Genomic DNA, 21,423 nt, shown 5'->3' on the forward strand with positions numbered 1-21,423 from the left:
GTTTGCTTCCATGTGATTTGCAAATGTCAAATATCTTTATAGTAATAATAAAGTTACTGAATGTCTCAGTGAGTATAATACTAATAGCATATTATGGTTTTATACATGTGATTCTGAAAAATGCTGACATGCCAAATTAGCAAATGCATTGATTCAATGTTCAGGTCTCTGCAAATTATTCATACTAATGTAGTTCCCATAATGAATGTTTTATGGCTCTTCTGTCAACACTATTTGTCTAACACACTAAGTTTTCCCTATTTCCTTGCCTGCTCTTTCAACAAAGAGGATACTTCTGACAAGATGGATGGTAAGATCGTATTTTGTCTGTCATTTTCTAAAACAACTAATCTAGTGGCTTGTATTTACATAATAATTTGAATATCATTACTTAGTTCATAATCTATCATTTAATTTATAACTAATTTTATGTTTTCACTAATGTATTGCACATTAATATCAACATCAAAATTGTGCTGTAAGTTTATGTAATACAGGCTGAAATCCTGATGCACAACTTTACATCTTGCACCAAGGATTATCTCATCAGACATGGCAGTTTTGGGGCAATAACAGGTTTCCTGGGGACCTCAGTGGGTTTGGGGGATCCCTGTATTATCCTCCTTCTATGACACAGCACCACCAACAGGATTTTAGCCACAGTGTTACTAAAATATGCATCTATTAATATACCTAGCATTAGTTTGAGAAAAACATAATTTTAATATTGCAACAGTTGGCAATCAAGTGAACAACTGTAGTTTTTTTTCCAACTGTAGCAGTTAAATCTAGATGTGTAATTTTGACTTCTCTAACTGGTGATTTACTTTGCATTTCTGGTTTATGATTTGAAGTAGCTGCTGCTGCTGTTTCCATTATAAGAGCCCACCAAATGTTGGCAGGATTTGATATCCTGAATATTAGGTCATAATTGAATAATAACTCAAGCGCCCATATGACGGGGGTTACCAGTAACAACAATGTAACAGGAGCCAAGTGACTTAGCCGTGTGCAACACTCATTGCTGTCTTTTTATATGTATTTCCTTCTTTGTGCTGTTGTTCAAAGGCACATTCCAGCTCCATTCAGCCATCTTGTTTACCATCTTATCTCACACTTCTCATTAAAAAATGGCTACAATGTCTGGAGTTAGTGATGATTAAAATAAAACTAAAATGACAACCCTAGCAAGACATAAAAAGGTAAACACATACCAAAATACATTGAGGACATCCAGAAATTTTGTTTTAAGTAGAAACATTGTCATTCAATTTCTTCTTAGAAATAACATTTTTAAAAGCTCATGAAAACAATAAAAATCCTGTTGTGTAAAGTTATGCCATCACAAACTGGATCCAGCACCATTAACTTGGAAGCCAGAATAAACTGGATCCAGCATGACTGATTCCACCAAGTAATTAATTTAAACTAATAAAAGGCTTCCTGTCCTCCCCCTGCACTGGAGAGGCCTTTGGGAGCCCCAGAATTGGGGGGGGGGGAGGAGGCCTATATTAGTCAATTATCCCCTGAGCTGCGATTGGAATCATCAACAATTTTTTACCATTAAAGCAGACTTGTCCATGCGGCTCAGGTCGGCTCATAATGCAGCCCAGTGCAATTTTTTTATTTTTAAAAAAATTCCAAAGTTTCAAGTTACACTGCCCGCGCTTGCGGACGGAATGCACTGGGGCATGTCACAATGGTAGGGTGGGAGAGGGAAGGAAGGATGGAGTGGGAGGGGAGGGGACAGGGGGGCTGTGTGACTGCATTGTGCCATCCCCGTCAATAGGTGGACCCCCTCCCGGCCCCATAAAGCCACCGGAGTTGAAGCTGGTAGCCTCTGCTGTCCGAGATTGCAGCTGCCGGTAAGCGTGCTTGGAGCAGGGCTACAGAGGATGGCTAGGGCTGCCCCCCCCATGCAGCCCAAACCAAATTTATGTGCGGCCCAAACCAAATTTTCATCTTCTAATTTGGCCTAGGGAAGGTGAAAGGTTGGACACCCGTACGTTAAAGCCTCCCCCCTTCACAGTCCCACACTGATTCCCAGCGTTATGTAGAGGAACTAGGACTCTGGGGAACAAGATTCAAATTCCTACTTAGCCATGGAAACTCATTGGGTGTAGAGACTGGTAAAGCCACTCCTTAAATATCTCACTTACCTTGAAAGCCCTATAAGTTGGTTCTGACTTGACTGCACAGAAGACACCCACACCCACCTATCCCAAGGTTCACAAAGGGTTTCCAAGAGAGTCCAAGGGAACCTCAGAACCTAAAGGTAAGAGATAGAAAGCTTTCAATAAGTTTAATTATTTCCTATGTTAGATCTACTTTACACCAGTGGAATTTTACTCCACCAGGTTTTTGCCCATCCTTCATAAAATATAAACAGTCGACATCAATAAATAATCAAAAGACAAAGAAATTTCCTAGGCTATAGATAACAGAACTTTATGAAGTACTGTTATAAAGTTGGTCATAATATACTGTCTACCATTTTATCCTTTTAATGCATAAAATTTTTAAAACATTGAAAATACTTACTTTTTCCTTAGTTTCTTCCATGAATCTGTTACTGTGTCCTTTCCCATGATTCCTGTGTTTCAAATTCTGTAATAATCTGCAACAAGAGAAGATAGCTTCCAATGTTGTTTCTTTCTTACCCACTGCCATTTTTTCCAAATCCATTCCATCAGCCATGATCAATTTTTTTTTCATGTTACTCTCAATGGAGTCGAAGCATAGCCATGATTGCTTTTATCTATATTTGTATCTATATTATGTTGTTTATAGCGTTTGTCGGGTGTGGTGAGTTCATAAGTGCATTAATGTCCACATTAGATATCCAAGACATGTCTTCCTAATAATGTAGATCCAATTGTTAAGCCAGCTGTGGAAGTGCTTTTGTGAATCTTTCTGGTGCTGCTATTACCATACTGTATTTCCCTGCAGCTATGGCACAAAATAGCATTAGCTATAATGGCTGGAAGATATGATGCAACGCTGCATTTTTCATGTGACTAAAAAGATTATGCTTATTTCTGAGCATAATTTCATTGAAAAGTGCAGTATAGTAAGAATTCATTCTTGCATAATAGACACTCTTTTATGTATGTTCTTTGAAAACCAGAGTGATTGCTTACCAAATACACTGAAGTACTTATTTGGAATATCATTGTTTTAATATTTTTCCCATTTAGGAACAGCTTCTGAAGATGGTAAGAGAATGAACCTTCTAAAAAGCACATGCTTCCATCTTAATCTTTCCATCATCATAAGCAATAGCCTTGTACAAACTGAACAGTCCATTATGTGATCTTAAGGGTTAACGTATTAGTTGGCTTACCTAATACTGTTTTGTTGCTGCAATACAGTATTTCTTTGCCTAATTTGTGTTAATGCGTTTTCAAAATAACCATTTATATTTTTAAAAAGTATTGATTCTGTTTTTATTTTAGAAATGCAAACTTTTGGTTTATTTTGTTCTTGCTAAAACCCTTCAGTGGAAATTTCAATATGCTAGATGTTCTCATGCTTGGAAAGCAGGTGCTACTATTCTTCATATCTTAGAAATGTTTCTTTGCTTTCTAAATATAGTTAAGCATTTACCTATTGAGGTATTGTCAAATAATGGTCAAATATTTTTAAAGCAACTAATGTTGAGGACAGTGATGATGTTCAGTAGAGTTAACATATAATTAATTTTCTTAAGATTAGAATAGTTGCTGTTGAAAAACAGTTGGTTAAATCCAGCATCTACTAGTGACAACGGACGTTTCTCTGCTCACCCCGCTAGTTCTCTTTGGTTCCAATTGTGGGCTCCAGTGTTGGTATGGAGATGCATGGTCGGAGGTCATAGTGGGAAGAGCAGAATTGTTCCTCCCATTTCTATTACAGGTTTTGTATATTTAATTCTGCCCTTTTTTCCATGGAATTCAGGACAATATGTAGAGTGCTTCCATTTTTTTTTATTCTTGCAATATCCCTGTTAGGTATATTGGACTGAGTTTGCGTGACTGACCCAGTAACACCTGCTGAAGCTCATGACTGAGCATTTGTACTTGGATCTCCCTGGTCATAGATCAACAGATGACTGTGACCTTTGCCATAGATAACTGCTTGTCTGACTACAGTGATACCTCGATTTAAGAACTTAATCTGTATTGGGACTGCGTTCTTAAGTCAACGCACCATTTCCCATAGGGATGCATTGAAAACCATTTAATCCGTAGCTGCAGTTTTTCGTTCTTAAGTCAAGGCGCTGTTCTTAAATTGAAGCATTAGTTCCCATAGGAACTAAGGCAAAGCTGGTTAATCCGTATCTACCACTAAGGGGTGAATTTTTTACTATTTTTTCTTCTTTTGACCTAAGGTGAACTTGGGTCAAAAAAAGGGCAGGAAAGGTGTTTTTTTTCTTTTTCTTTTTCTGGTTCTTAAGTCAAGGTTCCGTTCTCAAGTCAAAGCAACTTTTTGTGAATGGAGCCATTCTTAACTTGAATTGTTCGTATGTAGGGACCTTCTCAAGTCAAGGTACCACTGTATTCAGCAATACCTAGCAACTGGATAAGCTTTACTCTGCTACTAGCTGTGTCTTTAACTGCCAGAAAGCTAGAGGTCAAAATGTTCTTGTTGCTTTTCATATTATGTTATATGAATAAATTATGTTATAGCAATATAAAAATGGATTTCCATTTATGTGGTGGCATTCTTAGAATATTTGACATTATTTGACTGTGCAAAATAGAAACTAAATTGAGCAGTGTGGCAGCCCTGTATCTCGCTAGTGACGACACTTAACAGATACGGAACAAGCAGCAACATTGCCTTATGGTTTGGCTTTTGGGGTTTTATTATAATGTAACTAAGCTCCTCTATTTGTGGTAATTTAGAATGATGAAAAAATGGTAGCACTCTGTATTCCTGCTTTTTGCAGGTGAAAGTCTGTGTGCATCCTTCTCACCCCATTACAGTGGATGCCAGCAGTCCTGTTGCATGAGTGTGATTGTATGGGCTTTAGCCAAACCTGTTCATACATAATAAACGTATATTGCCAATAACAAAGGGTGTAACTTTTAAAATACTGACTCCACTTCCATAGACTCAGGATTTTTTTCCTACTTAGGTGAACAATGCTTTATATAGTATAACAGTTTCAGAACTGTATCTAATAGACTGTATCAAACTGCGTTGGTGTATTGTTTTTCCTAGATATTTTATTTTAATGTTCAATCACAAATATTAGAATGGTGTTTTACAGATTGGTATACAGAATTTTTGTTCTTAAGCTTGGTGCTCAACTCTTCACTGTGGTGACAGTTTTCTGAATAGCTTCAGAAATCCCATCCATCTTGAATGTGTAGGATAGAATTTGGTTGGTTTGCTTCAATAAATGTGCTTACACAACATTTTCTGGTTTTTCTTTATAAAATAGAATTTATTCCTTACTAAAGCACACAAACTTTGATGATAAGCTGCCATTATTATGGGCGATGAAGTCTCTAATTGTTGATAGCAATGGCTTAATTCAAATTGGAGAATAAAAAATGAATATATTTAAACCAGAAAGATGGCAAGTCAAGGAGTGGAAAAGGCATCTTTCTTGAGCATAAATACGGCATACATAAAATCAGCTGACTGATGGTAATGTTTTGCCAGACTTACTATTCAGATTATAATTTACAGCGTTCCCCATCCTTTTTCAGTCCACGAACTGGCTGGGGAAGGCGGGGCACCCCCCGCGCTCATGTGCATGCACGAACAAGCACTCTCTCTCTTGCACAAGCGTGCCACTGCGCATGCACGCAACCACGCTCATGCCCATGCACAAATGGCAGTGTGGTGCTTGTCTGGGCATGGGCGCACTCGTGCCCATGCACAAACAGCGGCACTTGCACAGGTGTGCTGGAGCACGCACAGGTGAAAATGGGCTGTGCGGGGGTGAGTGCGTGGGGGGGTAGAGCAGGATGTCTGTCTTGGTGGCTTGGTCTGGCTCAGGCCACGGACCAGCACCAGGCCGTGGACCGGGGGTTGGGGACCTCTGCTTTACCTCACACATCCATGTTAGTGAGGAGTGTGGCAAAACTTTGCACCTAGTGCTGTTAGCATTTCTGTAGTTTTCTTTTACTCTGTTGAAACTGCGATACGAATTCCTGTCTGTTTTCTTAACATTTTAATTTTTGACAGGGAGTAAGAAACACCTGATTAGAGCAGCAGCATGATTAAAGTATGTTATGCTTACTTTTATGATTGCCATCATTACTGAATAATTTTTCTAATTCCTTCCTTCCTAGGACGTGTACGAACCAAGCTTTCAACACCATCTGTTGGCATGGGAAACTCAAAGACAGATTCCAGAGGTCGTAGTCGAACAAAAGTTGTATCTCAGTCTCAGCGTATGTATTGCCGCATGTCTTGTTTATCTCTTAATAGCATTAAGCCATATGCATAGTGTACAATCGTTGACCAAAGGATATGGTCAAATATTTTTTAAAAAACACTACATACTGAGTTGTTGTTCTGTGCCTTAGGTTCATCATCGCCAGACAAAAATGAAGGTATTTTTTTTCAGTGTTTCAGTGTTTCGGGTCAGTAGTCTGCATGCTTTTGGAGTCTTTTATAGTTCGTGTGGTGTTATTTTGAACAAGATGCCATTTAAAAAGCAAAGAGCAGGAGGAAGTTATTCTTATGGTGAAGCAGTGTAGAGCTATTAAAATTAGACTCCTTTGTACTATGGAACTAATAAGCTAAAGTTTAATAACAAAAATGAATGAATGGATAGTATGGATAGAATGGGAAAGTTCATGAAGCAGTTGATGACATCCATAATCAGTTTCAGTGTCATAAAACATTTTACCTGTTAACGCTACTATTCAGTAGTTTCCATTTCATCTAGAACTGCAGTGCCCTGTTTTTGCTTCTCAGTAGAATTCAGTGTAGTATATTATGGTTTATTGGAAATGTGTGTATGTAGAATTAGGGAAACACATTATTAAACAGTCACTTAAGCAGACACTTCAAACATGTCATTTTTCACTTGGAAAGTCATTTTAGCATTCCAGTAGAGTTTTATCATACATAGTTGTTTATTGTTTGTTTTGAACTGTTTGTCAAATACTGTGCCTTAAGAATTGCTGGCAGTTGTATTCATTGGCCAAAATCCTGTCGCTTAGCATAGGAAATCACATTAGAGTATGCCCATGGAATCAACAGAAATTTAGCCAGTCTCCTTGTTATTGTGTATCATGCTCCTAAAGGAGTTGGTTACATGTGCCACTTAATGGAACATGTTCTCATTTTTGAGAGTTTAGATTTTAGCATCTAATTAAGAATGCCATAAGGCCGTGGCCATATTCTCTGAAAAGCCACTTTTCTTTTTGTAACATTAAAGATGAGGAAATGGTATAGAAAACTTACTTACCTGTAACTCTGGTTCTTCGAGTGCTCCTCTATGAATTCACACTAATGAGTTAATCTATGCTTGAGCAGAGGAGTCTTGGAAACTTTCACAGCTTTAAGCACTTAGTGCTGGGACTTCCCCTACACCAACTATATAACTCCACCCCCGGCACCCAGTGCCTCTAAGAAGCCGACCACCACTGCCCAGCGTTCAATGGCACACATGACGGACAGTGGGAAGGAGGGCGGGACGTGTGAATTCACAGAGGACCACTCGAAGAACCAGAGTTACAGGTAAGTAACTTTTCTTTCTCCTTCGTGGCCTCTGAATACACACTAATGGGTGACTGGAAAGCTGACTAACCAGGAGGAGGGACGTCACGAAAGTGTGGAAGCAAGGACAGCTCGACCTACCACAGCCTCAGCCTTCGGCCAGACATCCAGGCGGTAGAGCGAGATGAAGATAGGGAGGGTGGCACATGCGGAAGCGCGGCAGACATCTACGATGTCCAGTCCATGGCGAAAAGCTGTTGATGATGCCACAGCTCTAGTAAAATGAGCTCTCACTGACTTTGGAAGAAGAGTCTCTGCCAAATCATAGGAAGACGGATGGTCTTGACTAACCATCTAGAGATGGTCTGAGAGGAAGCCGGTGCTCCGAAGGAGGAGCCGGCAAAGGTGACAAAGAGACACTGTGAGGCATGAAAAGTGGTTGTGCTATTCACATAATGCAGCAGAGCACGCTTCACATCTAGAGCATGCAGAGCTGTCTCAAGCAGTGAAGATGGCGTGGGAAAGAAGGCAAGAAGGACAGCTGGCTGGTTCAGATGGAAGGCAGAAAATACTTTAGGCAAGAAGGTAAGGTCTGGGCGTAAGGTTACCTTGCAGAAAGGAGGATCCGCTCTTAGTGTAGCCAGTCCTCCAGCTCTGGAAGCTAAAGTTACTGCCAGGAGAAAAGGAGTTCTGAGCTTAGCAAGTGAAGCGATGCTGACGCCAAGGGCTTGAAGGGAGGCCTCATAAGCCGCTGAAGAATTGATTGGAGAGACCACTGAGATGTTAGTGGTCTATAGGCAGGGCGCATATTCTCCAGGCCTCTGAGAAATAGCTTGCAGGTAGAGTGGGCCAGTCCCAGGCAAGTTAGGTGAAGGAGAAACTGAAGGAATGCATCCAGAGACATTAGGTTAGTAGGCAATTGTTGGTTGATGCAAAGTGACAGAACGCCTACCCATTATAGGAGCTTGTCAAGGTGGTAGAAGGTTTGTGAGCATGATTGAGCATGTCTGTGACAGACAGGGAAGACTCCAAGCCGTCAGATGGAGAGACTCGAGGACCGGATGAAATATCCGACCCTTGTCTCGAGCCAGTAGATGAGGGACCAGCTGCAGTGTGATGTATTCCACAGCTCACGGAAGCAGGATCAAGAACCATGGCTGGGGAGGTGACCAAGCATGACGTTTGCACACTCATGTTGGACTTGAACGACAATCCTTTGCAAAGGGGGAAAGGTGGAAACATGTAGAGGAGGCCCCGTGACCAATTCGTCAGGAAGGTGTCCCCTAGGGATTTGCAGCTGATGACAGCTTGGGAGCCAAACATGGCACACTTCTTGTTCGTCCGAGATGTGACAGTGTCTATGTCTGGAGTCCCCCCTCAACGACAGAGGCAACGAAAAATGGTATCATCGAGAGTCCACTCGTGAGAGCAGGACTGTAGTCTGCTGATATGTTCTCGCCTGCCAAATGTACAGCCACCGGATAAATGTGGCGAGCATAACACCATTCCGAAAAGTCAATGGTTTGAAAAAGAAGCCTTAACGAATGTGTGCTGCCCTTCTTGTTTATATAATAAACTGCAATGGTATTGTCTGAGGCAACCTGGACCACCCGACCCCGGAGTAGGGGCTCAGAGGCCCGAAAGGCCTTGGTGACTGCCAGGAGCTCCAGCACAATGATATGCAGACTGAATACTATCATGGACCAGCGGCCCATGGCAACGTGGTGGCGTAGACAAGCACCTGCAGCCTGACGGGCTGGCATCCACCACTGACTGAACCCACCGGATCAAGAGACCAAAGGGTCTCCCTATCCGTAGGTTGAGGGGAGATCTCCACCAGTCCAGTTGTGCAGTGAGTTCCGGAATCACCTGGAGCAATGTGGATAGGTGATCACAAGAAATCTAAAAGAGTGAGAGAAACCAGGCTTGAAGGGACTGCAACCTCAATCGAGCATGCTGTCCCACAGCTGTGGTAGATGCCATCAGCCCCAGGAGTCACTGGACCTGTAGGACAGGGAGCCAAATGCCTGAAGAAAAGGAGCATAACAAATCATGCATTTTCACAGACTTGTTGTCAGGGAAAAGAAAGCCTGCTTCAAGAAAGCATCCAAAGTTGCAATACAATTTACACATTGTGTAGGGTGCAAAATCGACGTCTCTGTTGACCTTTAGTCCTGACGCCGACGAAAGAGACAGTGTCAAGGACGTGTGTTTACAAACTTGTGACTTGGACTCAGCGACCAGGAGCCAGTTATCCAAATAAGGGTAAACAGTGATTCCCCAAATGAAACCCTGAGAAAGCGTTGATAGTCTGGCCGGATGCCAGCATGAAAATGAGCATCTCACGGTAAACCAACTCCCTGGATGTAACATGTGAATAACAGAGTCCAAGGAAGCCATATGGAATCTACGTAGAGTAATAAAAGAATTCAGGCCTCCAAAATCAAGCATGGGCTAGAGGTCTCCATCCTTTTTTGGGGGTGGGGGTGGCCTTAACGTGGCCTGTGACAAGGGGGTACATCAAATTCAGTGGCATCACTGGTAGCTATGATAGAGAGTACTGAAGTGTTAGATGTGAAGGAACACCAATTTGAAAGATGAAGTGTCAAACGGACTGATAGTTCTACAACAGAGAAGTCAGGTGCAGTAAAGAGACCGCTCGGTATTTCGATCCTGCCTGCGGTTTTGTTGGTCAGGGTTCTGCCTGCCCACATGTCTAGGGGGTGGTGGCTGTTAACTTTGGGGTTGAGGCCTTTGACGTTCCTGTTATGTCCTAGGCCGGTAGGAACATCACCAGGTACTGTACTTGTGGTTGTTACTCTGCAAATGACCTTGCCACCTTCCAGAGCTTGAGCAGGTTATCAAGAATAACATCAGTTTTCTGACCAAAAAGCCCTGTGCCATCAAACAGCATGTCTTTGACCCACCAGTTGTTTGGATGCTGGTTTAAGGCATGTCGAGCAGCAATGCGCTTGTGACACGCCCACCCCATTGCCTCCTAGTGATATAGGAGGCCTCAACTGTAAAGGTGCACAGGAGCTACCTGCAGAATGGGCAATGCCAAATTCCATAAGTGGTCATGATAAGCACCCATGGCAGAGGAGTAGTGGCTACATGGCGGCCAGAAAAAAACGCCGACCAAAGAACTCCTTATCTGTTAATGGTAAAGGAGGGGGACTAACTGCGGCAACTGATATGGGAGTAGGAAGATTGGTTGGAAATCTTCCTCCCCTTCTGACTCTTGTGAGTCCCAGCTGAATAAGGTAAGTCCTTCTGACGATTAGGGGAACAGTCTTTCTTAGCATGAACCTGACCAAGCTCAGTCTCAATACAGTTGCCAGGACGGAGAAGGCTGAAAGGGTTAACAGTGGATTTGGTCAAACCCGTAGACATTTTGCTGCTGGAGCCGAGTTCGAGGGAGCACTACACCTTTGAGACATAGGTGGAGGCACAGAGCACTCCTTAGCCCGTGGCTCAGAACAGTGCCAGATGGAGTGAGGCAGCGGTGGTGGCAGAAAAGGCAGCGGAAAAGGCTCAGAGCTCCTGTACCGGATAAAAAGGAGTGGTCCAGCACGAACTTGTCAGCATGATAGGACCCTCCTGAGGAAAATTACTCGGGTCTACCTGACAGTGGCAGGGTTCTAGGGTTGACTCTTATGAGTCCTTTCCTTATGAGCCTATGCTGGTGCCGGCAGCTGAGGTGGGGACGCAGGCTACTGTGTGAATGAGCCCATTGATAAAAGAGGGCTGTTTCATGCCAAATTATCAGCTACCAAACAGGTCTACCCCAGACAGGAATATCCCTGACTAGTGGGGCTAGCAGTGAGAGCTGCAGCCCCTCCCCCCCTTTTTAAAGGCAAAGCTAGGGCTATCAAATAGCTCTTGCTTTGGCACCTAGCTGTTTCTGGAAATAGCAGCTGTGTGAACAAGCCCATTGATAAACAAGGGCTGTTTTATGCCAAACCACCAAACGGTGTTGCCCTGGTCAGGTATCACTGACAGATGGGGCTGGCAGTGGGAGCTGCAGGGGGCCCTTTCTTTCCCCAAAGGCAAGGCTTACCATATGTTGCCAGAACATCTTCAGCCTCAGCACCCGGCTCTCTCTGGAATTAGCAGCTGTATGAACAAGCCCATGATGCAAAAGGGCTGTTCCATGCCAACCTCCAAAGAGGCTTTACCCCCAGTCAGGAGAATCACTGACAAACAGGAATGGCGACAGGAGCTGCAGGAGGCCCTTTCTTCTTCCAAGGGCAGGGCATCAGACGCCCAACTCACTGCAGACTTGCAGAGCTAGCTCAGATGTTGTCCTCTTTCTTGACATGAAGAGGAAGATTGCAAACAGGTGGATAGCTGTTGCTCTTGAGCCTGGGGTAGCCTTATTAAGAAGGTAAAAGAGACCTTATTTCTTTAAGAGAAAAGCCCTGAGGGCTCAAAAGCTGGCTTTATAAAGCCTTTACAAAGAATACCTAAGGCTGGCTAGTGCTCTTCCCCCAGGCAGAAGAAACAACTTGTTATAGAAGAAAGAACAAGGGGAGGTCAAAGAAAGGAAAGGAATTGTTTTTACTTGCAAAGTTCCAAATAAAGCTGCTGCTAAAGTTGCTGTTGAAAAAAGAACTGAGGCACTGGGTTGGGGGGGGGAGTTATATAGCCAGGTGTAGGGGAGGTCCCAGGACTAAGTGCTTAAAGCTGTGAACGTTTCCGAGGCTGCTCTGCTGGAGCGCAGATTAACCCATTAGCGTGTATTCACAGAGGCCATGAATGAGAACCATCTCTCCCCCTTCCTCAAGCCTTGAAAATCAAGGGAGGTTTCGTAGTTGCAAAAGAAAAAAAACCTTTTAAAATGGAAGCAAAGCTTTGTCAGGAGGGTTGAATTTATCATTATTTAAACTGTTGTTGTTTAAAGTCATGTTATTTACAACTGTCAACGCTTCCTTTAGCTGCAGGTTGCTAGGACCTACTTTAATGAAAGAAGGATGTTGCCAGTGTTTTTAATCCTTCTTTATTTCAGCCACAAAGATTGTTTGCAGGGTTATAAATTGTTTGGATGCTGAATGTGCAGACATTTTCCCTCTTCCCTTTGAAAATAATTTTGCTTAGTTATCTGATTCATGTGTTCTACAGACCTTAACATTGTCTTTAAAGGTTATGGCATTTTAATATAGCATGGATAATTAGTTAGTCCCATCCAGACAATGGGTAGACAGTGGTGCCCCGCAAGACGATGTTAATCCATTCCATTGAAATCGCTGTCTTGTGAAAACATTGTCTTGCGAAAACCATTTCCCCATTGGAATGCATTAAAATCCATTTAATGTGTTCCAGTGGGGAAAAATCGTTGTTTTGCAAAGATCGCCCATAGGGAAGCCATTTTGCGAAACACCGATCAGATGTAAAAATGGCGGTCTTGCGAAGCATCAGTCCTGAAAACACCCGTTTTGCGAAGCGCCAATCAGTGTCAAAATCATTGTCTTGCAAAAATCGGTTTGCGAAGCACGGACCCAAACATCGTCCAGTGAAAATTGCTATAGCAATCGCAAAACCTCATCGTCATGCAGATTCGTCGTTTTGTGAGGTCATCGTCTAGCGGGGCACCACTGTACTCTAGTTCTGCTTTTAGCTGGCCTAGAGTTCATAGGCATTTGATAAACCTTGTGAATTAGAATGAAAAATATATAGTGTATATACCTGTCTTTGCAGTGTTGGTGTATTTGGTAATACACTGAGTAAAAGCATTAAGGAGAGAGAAATATCAGTGCTTTAAACCAGATCAATACATTTTTAGCTTTTCTTTTTAGCTGCCTCAGAGTATTCTGTATCTCCTTCTCATTAAAAAGAGGCATATGGCATAATTCGTTTCATCTACCTTCACATTCTTTTTTATGTAGCTAAAAAATTAACTTTTTTAAAAAGCTCATACCACATGATATCTAAAATGTTACAGCATTTAGTATTCTAGCAAATGCACAATATGTTTACCTGACTGCTTTTTAAGAAGTGTATGTCTGCTCTGGGACCAGCTGTTGGGACTGCTCAAAAATAAGCCCCATTAAGTTCAGAAGAAGTTACTCACAGAAGAATGGGTATAGGATTACAAATGTTAAGTGATTAAACATGCATTTTTTCAAACATTTATATAGAACATAAGCACTTATGCCTTAAATTTCCTGATTATGTTGTTCATATTCTTGGGGAAGCTGGATAGTGACTTTAACATTGATACTTCAGAGATGTTGGTATTTAAAATTATATTTAAAATATTGTAGGATCTTGATAATTTGAAATGATTATAATGTGTACTTTAACATTTCTATACACATTTAAAACCAGGAAGTAATTAGAGTGAAGTAGAAATGAAATAAGAATCTTTCTCGTGCAAGGAAGAGTTACTTTAGTATGAACATTATTTATTTGGATAAATTTTTAAAGCTATATAGCAATTTACTTTGATGATCTTTTAAGGTTTCAGGCAGTAATTTCTAAAATGTTGAATTACAAAAATTAAAATAAAATAAGAAATGCCTGTGATTATATAGTTTCATATTTTCATATTTTCTACTCATTTAGATCTACTGCAAAAAATATTTAAACCTTCAGCAGTGAAAAGAATTAGATTTTTTTTACAATTTTTACCTAGTAGTATAAGATCACTGATTTTCAAACTGTTTACAGTGGACCCTCAACTTACAGATGGCTTGACTTACAGACTTTTCGAGTTACAGACTTCTCTGGCTGCAAAATTTAGGTTCGACTTGCAGCCAGAGAATCGACTTACAGACCAGAAAAAAACCAAAATGGAACAGAAATGAAACAAAAACTGCCGGTTACGGGATTAATAGGTTTTCAATGCATTGTAGGTCAATGGAGACTCAACCTACAGACTTTTCGACCTGCAGCCACCGTTCCAATACGGATTAATTCCGTAAGTAGAGGGTCCACTGTATAGGGTACCCAGAAGGAGTTACTTGGAAATTTAACAAGGCTCTTCAGAAACTGGTTCAGGAACTAGATCCAGTAATAATGGGCCATCTCCCTTGAATACAATTGGTATCAGTTTTCCTTTGCAACGAGAAAGAAGAAATAAATAAAATATAGTGAGCAAAATCAAATTACTTATCCCCCCCCCAAAGGTAGATTGGTTGAATCAGTTGGACCTACATAAGTATTGACTTCTTACCAGGTATGTAGACCCCATAGATGTACTGGGTCTGTTCTAGTTTGGACTATTTGGATTTAGCCTAGCGAAATTGATTGTGTAATCTAGATGGCCTGAAAGGAAGAAATTTTCTGAAACTTGTTTTAGCCTTTTTGAAATGAGTGGTCCCACCTTAAGTGGTAGATCACATCTAAGAACAAGATGAAACTCCTCACCTTACAAAACTGACACTGGTTAAAGATAATTCAGCCTATTTTATTTTTGTAAATATTCTTCATAGTAAATTGTTTGGTGGAAAATACAGTGAAAATGTTTGTCAAGTTTTCCTGCTCCATAAGTACTATTTAATTCTAGGAACTATGTTTCTATGTCTCTGAAACTTTTGCATTTCACATACATTTCAAATACAGTACAGTATCTCATCATGAATTAAGGTTTGCATCTATGAAACTTCAAGAGTTAAGGTGTTGTAGGGGACGTTCTCAGTTCAATTTGTGTGAAGAAATCAGTTCCAAAAGACCACATCAGTGCTTTGCTTGAACTGATTATATGTCCTGCCATCTCAGGAATTGTTTAGTGGATTACTCAAAATGTACTAAAAGTAAAAAAACCAGGATGGACAAATCTATATTCTGCTGCCTCTTAAACCTTATATTCATTATGGTAAAGGGCTGAACCCCTCATATATTCATATCAGAACACATAGGATGTTTTGAGGTGGGAACCAGTTTAACTGCAACCAAAAGACAGTTTCCCAGCCCCAGTGCAGGGCATTGTTGGGAAGAAGGGAGCAGCACCATCTCTCCTCCCTAGAACAGATATGGTTGAGGTATCAGATGAAGTTGACTTATTCATCAGAATAGATGGGTGGTGGTTATGATGAGTGATGCCCAGCAGTTCAACCTGCACATGTTTGTTATAGTCATAGTGGGAGAAGGAAGAGGATTAAACAGCTTCATGTGTCTTACCAGAAGAGGCTTCTGTACAGAACAGGCACAATCTTCTCTGTTGTTCTGCAAGGGTTCTTTCTGGACCCAAGGCAGTGTAGGAGGAGCTGGGATAATTGACTGTTGGAAAACTAAAGAAACCACTTAATCAATATGGAGCTGGCTTTCAGACATGTGACTGCATAAGCCTTCTCCTTCTCCTCTGCACTAGGCATGGGCAAGGTGCACAGATGGCCTTAGTTGTCATTGATTGCCCTCATTGCTCCTGCTGCCACCCCCATTTTCTTCAAAGTAACCCACCTCCCCTTACCCACCCACCCCTCTCTTTTTGCTGAGGAGAGTAGACAGATATAGGGAGTAATGTTGCTGTGCCACCCTGTGACAAAGAGACAGGGGGAAAAGAAAATGGGTAACTTTAAAAAGATGAGTGGTGGCAGTAGCAATCATAGACATTGTTATTCCTGTTCCCCTTCTCTCTTTTTTTAGCAGAGGGTGAAGTGGTACTGCTTCCTTCTCACATCCAGGTGTGTTTAGGTCCTTGTGAGTTGGGGTGCAGCACCAAAGGAGTGGCAGTTCCTCAGCACTCTTAGGACCTGAGGTAACCACCTCACCCAGTGTTATGAGAGGGACAACCTTGGCAGAATATGTATTTGAATCGGTGGATATCAGCAATATACATAAGGAGTTGGCCAGTTTCTGGATGTTTTTTTCCCTAGGTTTTCACGAACCCACACAAAAGAAACACAATAATATATTCTGTTTGTGGTTACATTTCATGACACAGTGAACTAAGACCACTAAAACAAGGCCAAGAGCATGTAGATGTTGCAAGGCTTTGTTATAGCTCTCCAATCACCTTTTGTTGTCTCTAAAGCAGCATGTATACCAGACACAAATGTCCTTTTCCTTTTTCTTCCCCTATGCAACCACATTCCTTTCTTTCTGTTATCAAGATTGAAACATTTATGCTGTCTTTTCCTTAGCTAAAATATTATACTTTAAAATTCCTGTGAACAGAGCTTTCCAAAGATCTTGATCCAGTGTTTCAGTTAAATTCATTCCTGTGCAGTTCTTTGTTTGAGAGCTGAAGAACTGTAATTGTGCAGTTTCTGTTCTGTCTGTTTCATATATGAGCATCTGAGCCTGGTAGAGGCTAGTAAAATGCACTATTAGCACTAATCCTCTTGCGGCAGTTCCCCCTCCTTTTTATGTGAATTGACTAAAGCTTTTTTATTTCCATTCGCCATCCATTGTTAATCTGCTCTGCTCCCTCCCTCTTCATGGATTTAAACCCTTACCCTATTCCTGCCTTTACACTTGTTCAGGATCACAGTCTGCTAATACACAGTCTGGTGGTAAGGCTTTTTAGATTTTGTGTGTGCATCATTGGTTACCATCCATCACAACAGGATCCTATTCAGCAGAAATACCAGGTATTTGTCAACTCATAGTAAAATACTGCAGGTCCAAATATATTGAGTGTATATAGATTTTCCTGTAGGAAAAAAAGGAAATATCTTAAAACATAAATCTGTGAATTGAGATCGAACATAGAACAATGAAGTTGGAAGGCACCTGTAATGCCATTGGTTCAACCCCCTGCTCAATGCAGGAATACAAATCAAAGGATATCTGTAAGGTGGCTGTCTAAATTTCTCTTCAATGCTACAGTATTGGAGCACTCACCACCTCTCAAGGTAATTGGTTCCATTGTCATACTGCTCTAACAGGAAGTTTTTTCTGATATTAAACTGCAAAACGGGCTTCCTGTAACTTGAGCCCATTGTTGCATGTTTTGTACTCTATGATGATCAAGAACAGATCCTGCCGCTCCTCTGGTATGATAGCCTTTCAAATATTTGAAAACAACTATCATATCTCCCTTCAGTCTTCTTTTTTCATCCCTAAGCATGCCAGGTTCTTTTAGTCTTTCCTCATGGGGCTCGATTTTTAGCCTTGATCATCCTTGTTGCCCTTCTCTGAACCTGTTCCAGTTTATCAGCATCCCTTTTGAAGTGCTGTGTCCACAGCACTCAAGATGACACCTAACCAGTGCTGAATAAAGGGAAAACAGTACCTCTGAATATGAGAGGAGCCTCAAGAATGACAGGTTTTTTAAATGGTTCCAGCCTTTTCATAAAAAAAACTTCTCCAAAGTCCATTGATTTCTCTTCAGTGTGCTGCTTGCAATGCTGTAAATATCTCAAGTTGAAAGACCAAAAAAAATGTAGATTATAAAATGTGCCACACATTTTACTCCTTGCACATTTAGCACAAAAGTCAGTGTACTGTAGTGTCATAGGGCTACTTGCAGTTGGTCTAGTGGGAAAAAGTTGTGATTTCTTATTAATATCATAGAATTTGATATGGAACACGGCATTTGGTGTTGTTTTTTTGTTTGTTTGTTTTTTGCTGTTGTTTTGAAAAGCTGAACTTTAATTTGTAGGCCAGAATCCTTTTATGTGTTTCCACCAGTCTAACTCGGTCAGTGTAAATTTCAGTGATGAATTGATGCAAGTTAATGAATGCACTAACTTAATTAGTGGCAGTTCGCTGAGATTTACACTACTTGAGTTTAACTGCTGATGTAACTGATAGAATTCTGACTGTTTTTTGAAACCTTAAGGCACATATTCACAGGCACTTAAGACTGTCATGATGGGCTTGAAAGTTAATCTAAAAGAAGCAGCAGTTTATTTTAAGATGGATGAACTTGAAAATATGTGGCCAGTGGAAAGTGCTGCAGCCTTATGTAAAGATTTAACATTAGTTTTCACCATGTAATCACTTCTCAGTGTAAACCTAGTTTTGTTTTCTCTAAAGTAAATAACATTGTGTTAGTGGAACTTATTCTCTAGAGTTTGAACTCTCCCTATGATTGCATTTTCTAGGCTTGTGATCTTTAAGTAGTCTGAGCTTAGTGCAGAGACTGAAATCCCCTTTTATTGCTGCAAAACTGTATACATATTTTTGCACAATATGTGAGCTTACTGGCATATGCCTTTTAAAAAATATATATTTTTGCTGAATAGATTCCTATCTGAAGAGCATATTCCGCTGCAGTATTTCCCAAACTTTATTAGCTGAAGTACACTTGAGTTTCTGAATCTGAAATGGAAACACACTTATATCCAAAGTTACTTCCTTTTAGACTTTGAATGAGAGAAAATCAGTTTTGGTGAACTGACATGTCATCCTTAGCTCATATGTTTCTCTGTGTCTTTGATCTGAGTATGACTCCTGGTTTTGAAGTTAAAAGCCACAAGGAGCACAAAGCCCTCTTTTGAGGGCAGGCAAGTCTGATGTGTCTGAAGTGAGTGACTCCTACCCAGTGCTTGCAGTCAAAGGTGATTCCCCTCACAAGCAAATACTGATTGAAGGAGGCAAGGCTAGAGCAGAAATGCTATTTTCTCATTTCTTTGGGTCTTTGGGTTAATAGGAGTCTGTAGTTTAATTTTCATAGTATGACATGGTATATAGTTTGGGAATTGCTGTTCTCTTCTCATGACATGTTATATCCAAAGGCAAACAATGGCCCACATAGCATTTGCATGGAGCATTGTCTTGCCCCATCATCCTCCATGTTGGTCCTGTATCAGTCATTTACTATCATGCTTTATAATGAGATTGTTTGAATGTATAGTATTTTAAGCCACGCTCCAAGGAGGTGGGGATGAATGGATCTGATCATGTTAAGCCACATTGTAATAGCACAAAAAACAACATATTAACATTTTGTAGAAGTCTGTACCTCGTGTACTGTGTCTAAAAAAAACAATATCTGTCTATAATATTCATGGGATACTCATTTATGTTATAAATGAATTCCCATGATCAAACTATCTTCATTGGAACATGGTTTTATTTTCAAGGAATAAAGTTGCATATTTTCCCCTGTGAAATTTGGTTTTATTTCATATTGAGTTAAGGTTGCTAAAGAAGCACACTAATCTAGACACCTGAAATTTGGAAGTAAGTTGTCTGTTTTAGTTATCTCATTGCCAGAAAAAAAAAAGGTGTTTGAAAATTTCCGTGTAATAGGAAAAAGCCATTTTTGATGAGGGCAGCTATTCAATGCATGTGATTTGTGGCCAGACCCCATCTACTTTACAGAGCACTGGACATTCTCCACCTGTTTCCCAGGTTCCAGGAATGCCTTATTCAGTAACCCGGTTATTAGAAAACCTGGTATTCACAACAGCTTCTCACTCCAGCCTAATAAATGTTAGATGAACCACTATACAAAACAGGTGGTTCATTTTCTGCTATGTTTCTGGAGTATCTACAGTCCTGCAAATTGATTCAGTTCATGATGAATTTCTCATTCATACCCAGCAGTTTAATGTAAGTCCTCAATACTGGTATGTATTTATTTCTGAAAAAGCTGTAATAATACTTAAGTATGTATAGCTCAAATATTAAGAATATTGCAAGGCTTGAGTTAACATACTTGTAGCTTTTCTTAAAGTCAGTGTATTTTTTTTTCTAGAAGTTGTTCATTATCTTCAGATTCTTCCAAAGATCCAGCTTCAGATTCTTCCAAACTGTCTCAAATAATTTTGTTCCACCGTACCTATTTCAACTATATTCATTTCTCCCCCACCTTTATTGTCATGGATGCATTGTAAAACACAGCTTATTTTTGTTTGCCTTCAGCTGGCAGTCGTTCCGGTTCTCCTGGAAGAGTTTTAACTACAACTGCCCTCTCAACTCTGAACACTGGGGTTCAAAGAGTGTTGGTCAGCCCTGCAACAGCACAAAAGCGAAGCAAGATTCCTCGAAGTCAAGGATGCAGCAGAGAGGCCAGTCCTTCAAGACTATCAGTTGGTAAGACTTGCTAGCTAGACATAATCTGTTCTTTTTATATTGTCCATGTCTTTCATATGGTGACCAAGTCCATGTTTTCTGAATTTATTTATTTATTTATTTTATTTATTTATTTTATTTCTATCCCGCCTATCTGGTCGTACTAGACCACTCTAGGCGGCTCACAACAAACAGCAACAACAAAATTTTAAAACATTACAATTTAAGAAAGATAGAAATTAAAAAGATATAGAAAGAAAATCGTCAGGAGTTTTCTGTTGGAAAGGCCCGCTTATACAACAGCGTTTTTAATTGTTTCTTGAACATGCCCAGCGAGGGAGCCGCGCGAATCTCAGGAGGTAAGTTGTTCCAGAGGCGAGGAGCCACCGCCGAGAAGGCCCTATTTCTGGTCTTTTCCTTCCGGGCCTCTCTCGGCGTTAGGCTCCTCAGCCTCACCTCCTGGCTAGCACGAGTGACACGGGTAGATCTTGGTGGGAGAAGGCGCTCCATCAAGTATCGAGGTCCTAAACCGTTTAGGGCTTTGTAAGTAAGCATCAAGACTTTGAAGTCGATGCGGAATCGGATGGGCAGCCAATGCAACGCGGCCAGGGTGGGGGAGATATGTTGGTATCTTCTCACTCCACTGAGTAATCTGGCCGCAGCATTCTGCACCACCTGTAGTTTCCGCAGCAGCCTCAAAGGTAGCCCCACGTAGAGCGCATTACAGTGGTCTAATCTTGAGATTACAAGCGCATGCACCAAAGTGGTGAGAGCCCCAACATCGAGGTAGGGCCGCAGCTGGGCTATCCGCCTAAGATGAAAGAAAGCGGTGCGGACCACGGACGCCACCTG

General features: G+C 41.0%; 1 protein-coding gene and 1 long non-coding RNA gene across 51 annotated transcripts in view; one reads left to right on the plus strand and one right to left on the minus strand.

The window, feature by feature from the left end:
* CLASP2 (cytoplasmic linker associated protein 2) overlaps positions 1–21,423 on the plus strand; it is a 212,545-nt gene that overhangs the window by 111,163 nt on the left and 79,959 nt on the right. For 15 of the 50 annotated variants that reach the window (XM_078377537.1, XM_078377543.1, XM_078377539.1 and 12 more), the window contains 6 exons: positions 287–310; positions 3,198–3,215; positions 6,288–6,389; positions 6,525–6,551; positions 17,091–17,120; positions 20,422–20,592. In XM_078377537.1, coding sequence (XP_078233663.1) covers positions 287–310; positions 3,198–3,215; positions 6,288–6,389; positions 6,525–6,551; positions 17,091–17,120; positions 20,422–20,592 — 372 coding nt within the window. The remainder of the gene's footprint in view (positions 1–286; positions 311–3,197; positions 3,216–6,287; positions 6,390–6,524; positions 6,552–17,090; positions 17,121–20,421; positions 20,593–21,423) is intronic. The other 35 variants (XM_073003837.2, XM_073003841.2, XM_073003839.2 and 32 more) reach the window with 7 other exon arrangements.
* On the minus strand, positions 2,542–11,800 carry LOC144583560 (uncharacterized). The gene is made up of 2 exons (XR_013537409.1): positions 11,726–11,800; positions 2,542–2,617 (listed from the first exon to the last, which is right to left on the minus strand). It is a non-coding gene; the product is annotated as an uncharacterized LOC144583560 (long non-coding RNA).

This window comes from Pogona vitticeps, chromosome 6, assembly GCF_051106095.1.
Source record: "Pogona vitticeps strain Pit_001003342236 chromosome 6, PviZW2.1, whole genome shotgun sequence".
NCBI classification, from domain to species: Eukaryota; Metazoa; Chordata; class Lepidosauria; order Squamata; family Agamidae; genus Pogona; species Pogona vitticeps.